At 38.8% G+C, this 16,520-nt stretch overlaps 1 protein-coding gene across 2 annotated transcripts in view; it reads left to right on the top strand.

Annotated features, from left to right (window-relative positions):
* Window positions 1-16,520, top strand: part of KITLG (KIT ligand) — a 100,981-nt gene that overhangs the window by 71,631 nt on the left and 12,830 nt on the right. The window contains exons 4-7 of one of the 2 annotated variants that reach the window (XM_049884019.1): window positions 4,287-4,457; window positions 6,238-6,394; window positions 7,224-7,307; window positions 16,088-16,197. In XM_049884019.1, the coding sequence (XP_049739976.1) occupies window positions 4,287-4,457; window positions 6,238-6,394; window positions 7,224-7,307; window positions 16,088-16,197 (522 nt within the window). The remainder of the gene's footprint in view (window positions 1-4,286; window positions 4,458-6,237; window positions 6,395-7,223; window positions 7,308-16,087; window positions 16,198-16,520) is intronic. The other variant, XM_049884020.1, reaches the window with a different exon arrangement.

Here is a 16,520-nt window from a genome sequence, read left to right as displayed (position 1 = left end):
AGCCCTCTTCACTTTCAGCAAGCGAGGTTGTGTCATCTGCATAACGCAGGTTGTTAATGAGTCTTCCTCCAATCCTGATGCTCCATTCTTCTTCGTAAAGTCCAGCTTCTCATATTATTTGCTCAGCATACAGATTGAATAGGTATGGTGAAAGAATACAACCCTGACACACACCTTTCCTGACTTTAAACCAATCAGTATCCCCTTATTCTATCTGAACAACTGCCTCTTGATCTATGTAAAGTCCCCCCCTGAGCACAATTAAGTGTTCTGGAATTCCCATTCTTCGCAATATTATCCATTATTTGTTATGATCTACACAGTCGAATGCCTTTGCATAGTCAATAAAACACAGGTAAACATCCTTCTGGTATTCTCTGCTTTCAGCCAGGATCCATCTGACATCACCAGTGATATCCCTGGTCCTAAGTCCTCTTCTGAAACCAGCCTGAATTTCTGGCAGTTCCTGTCGATATACTGCTGCAGCCGTTTTTGAACGATCTTCAGGAAAATTTTGCTTACGTGTGATATTCATGATATTGTTCTATAATTTCTGCATTCGGTTGGATCACCTTTCTTGGGAATAGGCATAAATATGGATCTCTTCCAGTCAGTTGGCCAGGAAGCTGTCTTCCATATTTCTCGGTATAGACGAGTGAGCACCTCCAGCACTGCATCTGTTTGTTGAAACATCTCAATTGATATTTCATCAATTCCTGGAGCCTTGTCTTTCACCAATGCCTTCAGAGCAGCTTGGGCTTCTTCCTTCAATATCGTCTGTTCCTGATCATATGCCACCTCTTGAAATGGTTGAACTTTGACTAATTCTTTTTGGTATAATGACCCTGTGTATTCCTTCCATCCTCTTTTGATGCTTCCTGCATCAGTTACTATTTTCCCCATAGAATCCTTCACTATTGCAACTCGAGGCTTAAATTTTTTCTTCAGTTCTTTCAGCTTGAGAAACCCCGAGCGTGTTCTTCCCTTTTGGTTTTCCATCTCCAGCTCTTTGCATATGTCATTCTAATACTTTACTTTGTTTTCTCGAGCTGCCCTTTGAATTCTTCTGTTCAGTTCTTTTACTTCATCAATTCTTCCTTTTGCTTTACTTTCGAAAGCAAGCTTCAGAGTCTCCTCTGACATCCATATTGATCTTTTCTTTCTTTCCTGTCTTCTCAATGACCTCTTGCTTTCTTCACGGATGATGCCCTTCATGTCATTCCACAACTCATCTGGTCTCCGGTCACTAGTGCTCAATGCATCAAATCTATTCTTGAGATGGTCTCTAAATTCAGGTGGGATATACTCAAGGTCATATTTTGGCTCTCATGGACTTGCTCTGATTTACTTCAGTTTTTGCCTGAACTTGCATATAAGCAATTGATGGTCTGTTCCACAGTCAGCCCCTGGCCTTGTTCTGACTGATGATATTGAACTTTTCCATCGTCTCTTTCCACAGATGTAGTCAGTTTGATTTCTGTGTGTTCCATCTGGTGAGGTCCATTTGTATAATCATCGTTTATGTTGCTGAAAGAAGATATTTGCAATGAAGAAGTTGTTGGTCTTGCAAAATTCTGTCGTTCAATCTCTGGCGTTGTTTTTATCACCAAGGCCATATTTTCCAACTACTGATCCTTCTTGTTTCCAACTTTTGCATTCCAATCGCCAATAATTATCAATGCATCTTAGTTGCATGTTTGATCAATTTTAGACTGCAGCAGCTCATAAAAATCTTCTATTCATCTTTAGCCCTAGTGGTTGGTACGTAAATTTGAATAATAATCGTATTAACTGGTCTTCCTTGTAGGCATATGGATATTATCCTATCACTGACAGCTTTGTACTTCAGGATAGATCTTGAAATGTCCTTTTTGATGATAAATGCAACACCATTCCTCTTGAAGTTGTCATTCCCAGCATAGTAGACTATATGACTGTCTGGTCACGTGTCAGTTTGTCGTACTGTGAGGGCTTGCATGTTGCTGTGATACTGGAAGCTATGCCATCAGTATTCAGATACCAGCAGGGCCACCCATGGAGGACAGATTTCAGCTGAGCTTCCAGACTAAGACAGACCAGGAAGAAGGACCCGGCAGTCTACTTCTGAAAAGCATTAGCCAATGAAAACCTTATGAATAGCAGTGGAACATTGTCTGATGTAGTGCTGGAAGATGAGCCCCCCAGGTTGGAAGGCACTCAAAAGATGACTGGGGAAGAGCTGCCTACTCAAAGTGGAGTCGACCTTAATGATGTGGATGGAATAAAGCTTTCGGGACCTTCATTTGCTGATGTGGCACGACTCAAAATGAGAAGAAACAGCTGCAAACATCCATTAATAATCTGAGCCTGGCTAGGAAAATTGGAAATCATCAAAAATGAAATGGAACGCATAAACATCGATATCCTAGACATTAGTGAACTGAAATGGACTGGTATTGGCCATTTTGAATTGGACAATGCTCCCCCCGTACAACTTATATTTAAATTATCTACATTATCTCACTATAGCTACCCTATATGAAGACTCCATTACTCCCATTCTGTAGACAGAGTGAGTTTCAGAATAAATTGTAGCTTGCCTGTGGTCTCTTGGTCAGAATTGAGCCCAGTTATACTCGACTCCGCAGTTTGAGTTTCAAGCCACTGGGCAATGCTGGCTTCATAGGTATGAGACTTCTCCAGTCTGACAGGGCTTGCCCTGCACTAGAAGGGACCCATGCTTGATTTAATGCTCTGCTGTTGTTGTCTGGAAATTCTTAATAGTTTTGAACAAGGGTCTGCACATTTTCGTTTTGTACTGGGCCTTTATGCAGCTGATCCTGCCACTAAACAAAGCTGCTTCTCTCTCAGACCGCATTTCTACCAGGGTTGGTGTGTGTCTGTTTGTTTTAAATACCACATGAATTTATTGATGAAAAAGTCTTGAAATCTGTTAAATACTTTAGAAACATGTTGTTAGATGCCTTTGAGTTGCCCCTGATCCATGGAGACCCCGTGCACTACTGAATGAAACACTGCCAGGTCCTGTAACATCCCCATGATGGGTTGTGGATAAGACCATTGTGATCCATAGGGTTTTCACTGGTTGATTTTCTGAATTATATCGCTAGACCTTTCATTGTAAACTGTCTTAGAAAATAAAATAAGCTGCTATTAATCAATTGTTTCATATTACATTCTGTCCTCCAAATGACTGGAAGTTACTTGAGGGGTAAGACTCTTTCCCATGGTTATTTTTCTGGAAATTCCCTCAGTGCCTGAAGCTCTTTTGAAAACACAGTAAGTAATAAATACACCCACTCCACACTGATCCACGTGGTTAAGTTACAAAGACCAGGCCGTTATGTGAAAAATTGGCGTTATGTGAAACTTTAGTAACCAAATGCTCTTCAGGCTCCAAGAGTCATTTCAGAGTTGGTCTGTGGGGCTGCTCCCTCCCCTGCAGCCACTGTCAGCAGCTCAAGCCAGGACTTTGGTGCTTCCAGTGGGACAGGCTGGTTGGCTTGTGCCATTGCAAATCACAGGCAGAGCTAATTGGGTCAGCATTTGCAGCCAGGAGGGTACCCACGGGAGTTCTTGCTCTCCACAGAAATGCCCACCCACCCGAGACCACTGACCCCAGTGCCCTAAAGCACAAAAACAGCTATTCTCAGGGTCTGCAGTGAAGTGACCACCACAAGTCCTGTCTGTGCCCCTTGCTGCCTCTTGCAGACTCAAGCCCAAAACCTCAGCTCTGCCACCAGCTTTCAGGCCCAGCAGAGATCCTGAGAGGCCTGGAGTACTCTTTTAACTTTATTTACATCCAAGACTGGGAAGAGGGGTGTGATAGGAGGGATCAAGGAAAATGGGGCTCAGGAATGGGGCACTCTCTCACTCAAAACACATGGGTCCTTACCTGGCTTTAAAAGTGATTTAAGTAGATTTTTTACTATTGTAAATGCAAAGTGTCGGATAAAGAGGTAGTCAATAAATGAGGAGTAGGTGTATTCCTAAATAGAATCTGTTCCTTGCAAGCATTGGGTAAGCATTGATTCTGTCTTGTCTTAATTTTCGCTTCCATGAAGAACAGAATATTTACCATGGAAGGTTTCCTCTAATCTTCATGCATTTGTACATTTTAAAACAGGGTGTTAGTCTTGAATTAAAATACCAGAATCGATCTGATACAAGGAAATCTTTGTCTGAAAGGCAATGAGTGCAACATTGTTGGCTTTGAAGGACACTCTGAGCTTACTGTACTTAAAAGACATATGTTTAATCTTCCTGTCTTCCAATTTTTTTTGCAGCCCAGTCATTGTTGGATAAGTGAAATGGTGAAACAGTTGACGTTCAGCTTGACTGAGCTTCTGAGCAAGTTTTCAAGTATTTCTGAAGGCTTGAGTAATTATTCCATCATAGACAAACTTGTGAAGATAGTGGATGATCTGGTGGAGTGCGTGGAGGACCACTCATCTACGGTAACCTCGTATTCATTGGGATTGTTTTCTACGTCTCTTCTCCCAAAACTATGCTACTTGTTGAGGAGGGGGCATGGGCCATTTTTATTTGAGTAATTTGGAATTTATAAATTCAAAAATCTTTTTAAGACGAGCACAGGAAATAAGTGTTTGTAGTTACACTTCAATGCTGAAATGAGCATTAAGACTTCAATGTTTTCACTTAATGTAAAGATGGAATTTCTTCACACTAAAATGTAAAAACAACCCCACCTTTATTTCATAAATGAAAGAAGTCCTCATAATTTTGCTGTTAGGTTGCAAATGTTCATCTGTGTTTAAATGGGAAATTGTCTGTGATGAACACTTACACTTGCCCTCTTAGTCATAGTGTAATTGCTCCATTGTTGTTGTGTGCCATCGAGTTGATTTTGACTCATAGCAACCCTACATGACAGAGTAGAACTGCCGCATAGGGTTTCCTAGACTGTAATCTGTAAGGAACCAGATCGCCAGGTCTTTTCTCCCACAGAGTGGAGGATGGACATGAACCTCCAACCTTTCAGTTAACAGCCAAGCTCTTAACTATTGCACCACCAGAGCTCTTTAACTACTCTATAGGTCACAACAAAGTAATGCATTTTTGGCACCTCCAAGTCATTTGATAATTCGTTGTCACCAAATTTGGGACACAGACATGGCAGCACTTTGTGTTCTAAGTATATGAAAGCAGTGTAACCCCAGAGATTAAGAGTTAGTGTCGGAGTTCTAATCCTGACAAATCAGTTATTAGCTTTGTGAACTTAATCCCTCTGTGCCTTACTTTCTTTATGTCTAAAATGAGAGCAATGACAGGTTCCATCCAATAGGTCGACATTAGCTGATGTATGATGAGCGCTTTAGCATCATGCCTGGCAAAATAAATGCTGTTATGCATTGTTATGATAATGCTTTATAGAAGTGTGTCTTTAACAGAATAGGGTTTGGGAGACCTGCTTTAGGTATAGAGTTCAGAAGGCCAAGGTTAAGCCTACAGGACTCTAGAAGTTTAAAGCCAAAGTTTTAAACATGAGTTTGTACCATAGCACCAGAATGCTCCCTCCCTTCTCACATCTATTTCCAGCTACTCTAAGACCTAACATATATCCCATTTTTGCTCTCCAATCTCCAACCTGCTATCTACTAGTAACCCAATCACTATTTTATTGTATCTATTTTGTCACTTTCTAATTTCTGAAATCAGAATGTATTTTATAATCAATAACACCTTAGAGTTAACATCTCTTTTTGTATCACATTAGTACAAATAGTGTGCTGATTACCAGGCTTTTCTTCTGAGGTGCCTCTAGGTGAACTTGAACCACCAACCTTTCAGTTAGCAGCCAAGTGCATTAACTGCTTGCACCACTCAGGGATTCTGGAATAATAGCTAATACTTGTGTAAAGCTTACTACGTATTACTCTAAGTGGTTTACATATGTAATTAAAAAAATAAAACAAAAGTCAGAAATACTATCTATAATCTCCTAGGTTCCAGCCAAAATGCCATTATTAGTAAACCCACATTCTTAAGTATTTGGAATACTCTTCCCAGCATTGCCATTTAATGAACACCTAATCATATTTCAAGCCCCAACACAAATGTTATTTCCTTCATGATACCTTATCTGAAACGCCCAACTTTTTGCAACCTCTGCCTCTTATGAAGGACATAATATAGTCTACTACCTTGACCTCAGTTAAGTCTATAGACTATTTGAAAAATATAATGCTTTTTTTGTTTGTTTGTTTTTCTTTTTAGCATGTAATAAGAGGATCTAAGAACCCAGAACCCAGGCTATTTACTCCTGAAGAATTCTTTAGCATTTTCAATAGATCCATAGATGCCATTAAGGACTTTAGGGTGACATCAGAAACAAGTGATTGTGTGCTTTCTTCAACATTAAGTCCTGAGAAAGGTAAGACATATAAGCATGTCCGTTTTCAATGTAATTAAACCCAGGGCCGTCAAGTCGATTCTGACTCATAGCAGCTCTATAGGACAGAGTAGAACTGCCCCATTGAGTTTCCAAGGAGCGCCTGGAGGATTAGAACTGCCGACTTATATGTGTAGGTGAGAATCTACCTCTGAATCAAATATTTGTGTAGTGATAAAAAGACACATACATGTGTCTAATATAAAAGGCATGCAAGAAAAGCTAATGGTTGTGGATTTGTTAGTTTTCAAGCGAAAGCAACATTTGTCATTTTCAAATTAAAGCATTGTATGTAAGTAAAAAGTTTGTAAGATAATCATTTATTTTTTCTTATTTGATAAAAAAAAAAAAATTACTTTCAAAAAAAAATTATAATTATATTATTCCTCACCCTCATTTTCCTTAATGTTCCCTTCTCAAATCTCTTCCTTGAGGGTCTCACTCTGGGTCATGAATTCAGATTCTCACCAGTTACACTGTATTAAGACTCCTTTTTTCCCACTGGGTCACTATAAACCAAAGTCAATTTCCTTGTCTTTTCGGTGTTTTTAATGACAAATTACTAATGATTTGTCATTTTGCACACTTCTTAGCATAGGAATGCAATACATCTTTGTTCTGTAAGGTAACTGTGGTGAATTTCTTAATAAAATAAGATAGCAGGACCCAGTTTGAAATAAATAGGGTCTGAATAATCTGGATTTGGGAAGCAGACCTGGCAAGTACTCTGATATTATACTTCACCTTTTGGGGATTCTTCAATTTATGTAATTCGCTGTGCAGCACTGACACATTATTGCTTTCTATTTAGATTCCAGAGTCAGTGTCACAAAACCATTTATGTTACCCCCTGTTGCAGCCAGCTCCCTTAGGAATGACAGCAGTAGCAGTAATAGTAAGTACAAATACCTGATTTAATGCATGCATGGCTCCAATTAGCACCTATAGGAGTATTGCATGGGTTTTAAAGGACATTCTACAATTATTAATATTAATACTGTTCTGTTACTGTTCTTCATGTCATGGCCCTCCTGAAAATTAAATATTAGGTCTGTAGGATTGGGTTTCCCTAGAGCTTGAGATAATGTTTAGAAAATTTGGTCAGTAAATTTTCTACTATTTTAAATCAGACACGAAATTCCTTTTAGAAATAAGATTTAGCTAGACTTCTTTAGATTTCAGATATATTTTGCATGAAATTTTGAAATCAAAAATACAAATGCTGGTTGTGTATAATTCTTATAAGAACATTTTCAGTTTTGTGTAGATGAGTGTTTACTACTGTGTGTTTGGAAACTTTGATGAATTCTTTTTTTTTTAATTGTAAAATTACATGTTTAAGAGAATATGCTTTTTTCCCTGAGAATTCTGTCCTGTTTATCCAAGAACCCAGTTTCGTGGAAGACTGTGTCTTTCTTTCAAATCCAGACAAAGGTCACTATAAAGGTCATTGGATTTACTAAATATTTCTGACCCTCGAGCTTCTTGGAAGCTTCAGGAGAAAAAAAAATACGTCCTGTGCTCTTAGCTAAGAAAGTCATCCCTTAAGAATTAATAATGGAGCACTGTCATTTGTTCAGAGACATAGAAGACATATCTGTAAAAAGGAGTAAGTAATTTCATACAATTTAATGCAATAAAACAAAATTAAAAAAAAAAAAAAACTGCTATCGAGTCCATTCCGATTCGTAGTGACCCTGTAGGACAGTGCAGAACTGCCCCGTAGACTTTCCAAGGCTGTAAATCTTTACTAAAACGGACTGCCACATATTTCTCCCACGGAGCAGCTGATGGGTTCAGATAACTGACTTCTCAGTTAGCAGACAAGTGCTTTACCCATCAGGGCTCCTTATTTAACACAACACTTGTCTACAATTCTGAAATTAAAAAAAAAAAAAAGACTTGAAAGCCCAATTTGTTTTGTAATTTTTTTCCCCCAACCAAAATGTGACTTGAGATGAAGCCACTTATACTTCTTTTTTTTTTAAAGATCTATCTATATGGGACCAATGAAAACAGCAGCTTGAAAGATTAGATAGGAAATTTAGGGGGCAGTGAGTTTATGTTAATAAAGTGGGTGAGAATAGTTGTACATCTCAGAGAATATAATCAGTATCACTGAATTGTACGTGTAGAAATTGTCGAATTGGTGTATGTTCTGTGTATATTCTCAACGATAACGAAAATAAATTGTTCTTCCAAAAGTGAATATTTATACATTTCACGGTAGATGTATGAATGTGTTTGATTACAAAATGCTACGCGGACCTCACTGTGGGGTATTTATATAACATATAATATTTGTAGCATAGCATCTTCTAAAATCTAAAATTCTGAATCACATTACACCTCAGATCTTCAGAGTTTCGAAATGAGATTGGGGCCCTGTATGTATTTTAGTTAGTTAAAATCTTTCCTACTAACTCTGGATTTTATTAAGGAGCTCTAGTGTTTTCTCAAAAAACAAACTTTTTCCTTCTTAGATTCTCTGTAATTTATTTGTATTTCATTTATTTCTAATCTTATCTTTATTATTGCTTTACTTCTACTTTGGGTTTAGTTTGCTCAACCTGTTCTAGCTTTTTAAGATAGAAAATGAGATCATTGACTTTAAACCATCCTTTTTTTCTAATAGTGGCACGTAAAGGTCTAAATTTCTTTTTATGGGCTGCTTTAGCTTCCTTCCACACATTTTGATACATTGTGTTTTCATTATCATTTTTTAAAAATATTTTTTTAATTCCTCTTGTGATTTCTTCTTTGATTCACGGATGAGTTGTTTGATGTGTAAATATTTGGGACTTGCCTAGATTTCGTAGTGTTGTTTCTAAATTAATTGTGTTTTCAGAGAATTTACTCTAATTATTTTAATATTTTGAAATTTATTGAGACTTACTTTATGTGTATTCCTCAGTTTTGGGTATAGCATTTTCAGTTTTGGTCAAAATGGCTGATAGTGTTATTCAGATTTTGTATATCCTCATTAAAATTTTTGTCTAATTTTTTTTAATCAGTTACCAAGAAAGAAGTATTAACAATCTTTCCTTAAAATTTTTTGTTAGTCTCATTCTCCTTTTGGTCCTGTCAATTTTTTGGTTTGAGTATTTTGAGGCTCTGTTATTAGGTGCTTAAACACTTACGATTTTTATATCTTCCCTGATTAATTGACCATTTTATGTTACTGAAATAGCCCTCAATAGTAATACTATTTGTCTTGAAGTATATTTTGTCTGATATTTATAGTTTGTTTTGCTTAATATTTTCATAGGTTGTCTTTCTCCTTCCTTTTATTTTCAATCTATCTGTTCCTTTATTTCTAAAACACATGTCTTGTAGACAGTATATAGTTGGGGTTTGCTATTTTATCCAGTCTGTCTTTTGACTTTTAATTAGAGTGTTCATCTGTTTATTTCTAATACAACTATTGATATGGATTTAGGTCTCCCATTTTGTTATTTGTTTTCTATTTGTCCTATTTACTTTATGATCCTCTGTTCCTCCTTTCTAGTCATCTTTTGTATTAATGGAATAACTTGGGGGGTCCCATTGGAATTAGTTTCTTGGCATTTCAGTGACACTTCTTTGCAGTATTTTGTGATTGCTTAAGGTCCCATCTCAACTTACAGCGTTCTAATTAGAGTTAGTATTGCAGCACTTAAGAAAGCATATAAGAATATATAAGAACCTGGAAACAGGATAGTTCCACTCACCCACACCCATCTTCTGTGCTGTTTTTGACATATATCTACATAGATTATAAACAATCCAATACAATCTTAACATTTTTGCTTTACATCAACATATGTCTTTTAAAGAAAAGAGAAGAAAAAGTGTATGTGACAACCACGGATCTGTTCACTGTCTCTATAGTTTAGCCTTTTCCAGAATGTTATGTAGTTAGAATCGTACAGTATGTGTCCTTTTCAGACTGCTGAGGCTTGTTTTTTAAGTTTTCTTGGGGGAGGAGGGCAAAGTAGCCTTATTCCAAAAGCACAGAATTTCTGAGGTATCTCTTAAGGACCCAGAGCACCTCACTACTCTGGCTTATCAGAACTCTTTGTCTTCCATTCCTTTATGACTCCTAGGGTTTCCAGGTTTTGTGACCTCTCTCCCTGTGCACGTACAGCTTATTATTTGGCCAGTGACTTTCTGGTGCCCCTTCTCTGCACGTCTCCCCTCTCCCCACTAACACTTCATGACCCTTCCCACAAACTCCAGCCATGTCAGAAACCCTGAACTTCAGGCTCTGCCTCCTTATCTCAGTGAGACCACTGAGCCCTGCGGAGGCTCGCTCTTCCACACCTTGATCTGAAGTTGCCTCTCAGACAAAAAGCCAGGGTAGTCACGGGGTTCATCTTGTGTGTGCCCTGACTGTCAAGAATATAGTCCTGAGCTGCCTGTTGGCTAATGTCTGAAAATAGGTGCATCATATAATTTGTCCAATATTATTATGATTTAGTTTCGGAAGGCTTGTCTGTTACTTTGGGAAGGCTTGTCTCCTACTAGTTATTCCATTTTGCTTAGAAGTGAAAGTCTTCTACTGACTTTAAAAGAAACCAAAGGTAAAAAAACCTGTTCAATTCTATATCTGCCTCTGAGTCTGAGGTTATATTTTACATTGCAAGATGAATGGTCAACTTATTTTGTTTTTGTTTTTCTCCTTATTCATTTGTTTTCTTTAAAAATAAAAGATATGGACCTTGCATTGTCAGCATCTTTTGACCAGATGATGTCACTCAGATGAAAATGGCACTCGAATACCCATGCCTGAGACTAATTTTCATGGAAGACTAATTTCCGTGGAACTCACATTCTGATAAGTGAACCAAACCTGTTGCCGTCCAGTTGATTCTGGCTGATAGCGACCCTGTAGGACAGAGTAGAACTGCCGCATAGGGTTTCCAAGAAGCAGTTGGTGGATTTGAACTGCTGACTTTTTAGTTAGCAGCCAAGCGCTTAACTGGTGTGCCACCAGGGCTCCTTGATAAGAGAAACAGACGTAAATAAGATACACATAGTACAATGCATAGCAAGTATTATAATAATAGAAGTATGTAAACATTTTTAGTTGTAGCACAGAGGAGGTAGATACTATTTTTTGGAAGGACAGTCAGGTAAATATGAAGAAAGGTATAAAAACCCACTGCCGTCAAGTCGTTTCCGACTCATAGCGACCCTATAAGACAGAGTAGAACTGCCCCATAGAGTTTCAAAGGAGCGCCTGGCGGATTTGAACTGCCCGCCTTTTGGCTAGTAGCCATAGCACTTAACCACTACACCACCAGGGTTTCCGAAGAAAGGTATAAGACCCAAAAAACTTGGCCATGCCAGCCAGATGACCAGTACATATAAAGGAATGTTCCAGAGGTGTGAGTGTTCTCTTCATGCTGTACAAGAGGGAGTCATGGGATAACATAAACACCTACAAGTTATCCAGAGGGCATTATGTTTTCTAAGTAATAGTAATATCTTTTGTCCCTTCTTTGCCATCGCTTACACATATTCTGGAAACACAACCTTGAATCAGACTGCTTGAACTAGCTGTGTGACCTTGCACAAGTTATTTAATCTCTCTGGACCCCCCAGTGAAGTGGGGGATCCAAGAAGGAGTACTAAGCTGCCAGCTTCCTAAGCACTGAGAAATCCATGTTCATAGGCATGGTGCCCATAAGCACACGCACTTTAAAAAAAAGAGGTCAGTAAAATTATAGACAGCTTTGTGTGTTCTGTATTTGTACAGATATCAGATATTATTAGTCAAACCAAGCAAGTCAGTTCTCATGAATTTTCACCAGTGGACTGTTTTAGTAATAGTGAGATACAATTAATACAGTAATAACCTAGGGATTTGGTATTTCTCAAATCCTGTCCTAGATGAGTCTCCACCTTCCCCCCGCCCCCAACTCCAAGGTCCCTGGGTCCCTGTGGGCCATCTTTGCACAAAAGCAAAGCTTTGTTACTGGCTTGGGCTTTGGCCCCAAACTTCTTTCATCTGGGCCTTGAGGCCTGCAATTCAAATCCTGTTTATCTCCAGTGGAATAGCAGAAGTATTGGAAATCATCCCCTGGAGGTGTAGGCAAGCCTTTTCTGACAGCTTTGATAGCTTTGTTTTTCTCTTTCCAAGAGGGACTGCACTATTCCTGTGGGGAGGGGGGAGCTGGGACTGGGGTAGGGGTAGGGGAGACACCAAATGCCTACCTTTTATGGTCTTTGATTTAACAAGAGAAATAACAAAAGTCAGATAATGTTGGCCTTTATATGGAAACCCTGGTGGCATAGTGGTTAAGTGCTACAGCTGCTAACCAAAAGGCTGGCCGTTTGAATCCACCAGGTGCTCCTTGGAAACGCTATGGGGCAGTTCTGCTCTGTCCTATAGGGTTGCTATGAGTGGGAATTGACTCGACGGCAACGGGTTTGGTTTTTGGTTTTTATAGGCTTACTGCAGACTGTTAATGTACTCAGCTGTTAAATGGAGGGTTGGACGTTTGAGTTCACCCAGAGGAACCTCAGAAGAAAGGCCTGGCAGTCTACTGAAATATCAGCCACTGAAAATCTGTGCAGCACAGTTCTACCGTGACACACATGAGGTTGCCATGAGTCAGAATAGACTCAACAACAACTGGTTTTATAGGAAGTGAAACTCCATATCTGTGGGCCCTTTCCCCTTCCAGTCTTGACTATATACCTCTCCCTGCCACCTCTCCCGCAGGGTGGTTCCTGCTGCATATTAGTCAGATTCCTGGACTTTGTATCAGGCCGTGGTCCTGGGGTGGAACTTTAAGAGGGGTTGAAAACCATAGCACTCTGGGAGAGCTGTGTGAATTTTCCTTAGTTACCATCTCTTCTTCTGCATGCCTTTGTTTGGAGGGCCTCACTTAAGAGAAGTTCTTGTGCCTGAGAAAGGGTTTAGGTAGGGAATCACAGAACCTCTCTCTCTCTAGTAAGCTCCTTCTGCTTCTGCTACTGGGCGTGATATTTCCTGTGATTCGAGTTGTAAAATCAAGGCTTGGGTTTGGCCTTCAAGTGAAACAGGCAGAACAGGCTGTTTGGCAACCTTGAGCCCAGAGAATTTTAGCTGATCAAATATAGAAGTAAGATAACACCATCTTAGCTCACTGGAATTTCCCATTGGGTTTGAGGGAAAAATATCAATAGTTTCCTTTGTCCTCTCTGTACGTTGCTTAAGGCCTCTCAAGGAGTTCACCTGGTCAAATCTATCATTTTTATACATCAGCATTTCCAGTAGATGGTGTGGGCCACAGTATGTCTGCCACCAAGGAGAATACAAACATGATAGCAGAATGCAAACACACACACCCAAAACATTTACAGATTGTGATATTAAAATTCCTAAAATGGTAGGAATTGTTCGTAATTGTGAAACCCTTTTCTCATAGAAAACACTTTTTTGAATGGTTTAGACACCAGACTAGGGCATATATGTAATCAACCCTTGAACTAGATATATTTTTTATAATAATAGTACTGCACCTTCTCCTCACTCATCAATTATCTCATTATCTCACATTTCACATTTACAGTATTTAAAAGTCTACTATCCAACTATTTTATGCATTAACGACATATGTCTGGCGGAAACAAACAGTAACCAATGCCAAAGCGCAAAGCAAGAGTAACGTGGGATTTGAAGGTTAAGGTTGTGTGTCGGATTGGCTGGGTGTGATTCTCAGTGGTTTGGCAGTTACGTGATGATGTAATTTGACAGTTATATCATTTGGCAACTATGTGATGAGGTAGTCATCCTCCATTTTGTGACCTGATGCAGTCATCCTACATTTTCACATAACACTGATTTCGCATAATAATCTGGTTTTTGGAACCTAACCATGTCGATTAGCGAGGAGAGGGTATATTTCAATTATGTCAAATCCCTTTTTATAGCACAAGTTTATTTTAGTGAGAAAATTCATGTTGAGCTCTAAGTTGTGATGTCTGGAACATATCTCCCGTGGGGGTGTAAAACGTGGGGCAAGTTAGAAGAAATATAAGTCTTAAGGACGCAATTGGTGGTTATGATTAGTGGTACCTGTACAGAGACCCCCTTCCCTGCTCATCCCCCTGCACCTTAGAAACCCCATTCCTCACTGCTACCCTCCCAAAATATGCATGTGAATATACACGCAAACATCCTTTTATTAGAGCTTCAGACCTAGGTCACAGAAATTCTTTGAGATGCTTAGAATTAGGAAGTTTCCTGCTTACAGTTCACAAATGGTAGGGGAATGGGCAATTTCTGTTCTCACTACAATAGATAAGATCTGTTTCCTGCCTCAAATGAAAATCATGAGGTTATTTCCCCCCGTCAACATTTATTCACATACAGCCATCTATTTCTTCTATGTTCTGTAGATACGTTATAAATTAATTAGGCGATCATAGAACGACCTGGTAACCCACACATCATTTTATAATTTTTTTAAGAGTCTGAAAGCTACATTGCCAAATTAGCCTAAAGCAATCACTTTACCTTGAATTAGTTTATGTTCGAGTCATGTAATTATTGAAAGCTTATAATTTTTAAATACATTTTTGAAAGAAAATTGAAAATTTAACTCTTTTGCATCTGTGAGTATTCCCAAATAATTAAGTTGTTGCCTGTAAGGAGAAAGAAGAGTCTTTGAAAAAATTAAGTTTTATGTTGAGAGGAGAGACCTTTGTGGGAGATATCTTTTTGTTTACTTCTTTAATCATTCTGCTTCTCTTGGAGGCATGAGGGAGGATCAAGGAGGTTGTCCCAAGCCAACGTCATATGTCTTCTGTCTTACTTAGTTACTTACCGAGAGAAACTGTGGAGAGACACTGGTGCTTTCGCCATTCCAAACCTGGCCAAGCCCATTGCTGTCGAGTTGATTCCAAATCATAGTGACCCTATAGGACAGAGAAGAATTGTCCCACAGGGTTTTCAGGACGCACCTGGTAGATTCGAACTGGTGACCTTTTGGTTAGCAGCTGAGCTTCTTAATCATTGTGCCACCAGACTCCATTTAACCATTATTAAATGCCAAATAGTCTCAAGGTTTTCAACCTAAAAAGTCTGAAAAATCAAACTATTAGTATCTAGCATAGTGCCTGACATGATGTGGCATCCAAAAAATGAATATTGAAGATACAAATGAAGAAACAGCCATAATTCTAAATATGAGATACCTAAAAATATTATAACACAGTCGACATATAACATCTTAAAATCTGAGGCAGACCAAACATGGCTTAATACATACAGACCTTGATCCAGGTTGCAACATCGTCTTTAAAAAGTTTTGGACAAGGTCTCAAGAGTGGGAAGTGAAAAGGCCCTAGAAGATAAAGCCATCAGAGATGGATTTCCTTGATAGTATAAATTATTGCCCCCCGTGAATATACGAAGTCTGTGTTCCGTATGGGTCAGTATTAGCCAAGTCTAATCTCTTCCTGTTTATGGGATTTCTTTCTTTTTAGCACTTACACACCTTTTGGAGAGCACAGGGACTTGTATTGCTTTCTCAAAGCAATATTTCCCAAAGCAATATTCGGCAGAAAAACCGACCTTTCAAATACTTTAAACGGAGATAGGTCAAGAATATTTTACAGAAACAGTTGGAAGCAACCACAGCATGAGAGCAAAACCTCTAGCCTGGATCTGCTGTATTCACGACTGTGCTCTTTAAATTATAGGGAAGGCTGAAAATTCCATTGGTGACTCCAGCCTACAATGGGCAGCCATGGCATTGCTAGCGTTCTTTTCTCTTGTAATTGGGTTTGCTTTTGGAGCCTTCTACTGGAAGGTAAGTGTTGCTATTCTTTCTTTCTTTTTGCCCTGATCAAAAACTTTCTGAACTATATACATTTATTGGTTCAAACAATGTTTACATAAATGATGAACAAACAAAGAACCCTTTTCTGAGAAAGGATCCTACCAAGAAACAGTGAGCCCTACCTTAATTTGTCACCTCAACAAAATTTACATCTCAGATGGATTTTTCCCCATTCCTCATCATGCTTTTGGAGCCAGCCTCGCTAGCTGAGAATGCACACTTAAGAAATGGGAACCCGGTTTTAATAGCCTCAACTGAATGGAAGAAAATGATATCATGTGCTTAAAACCAAA

The sequence above is a fragment of the Elephas maximus genome, chromosome 4 (assembly GCF_024166365.1).
Source record: "Elephas maximus indicus isolate mEleMax1 chromosome 4, mEleMax1 primary haplotype, whole genome shotgun sequence".
Classification (NCBI taxonomy): Eukaryota; Metazoa; Chordata; class Mammalia; order Proboscidea; family Elephantidae; genus Elephas; species Elephas maximus.
The sequence above is the reverse complement of the archived record's forward strand: the minus strand, read 5'-3'. Positions and strand labels throughout refer to the sequence as shown.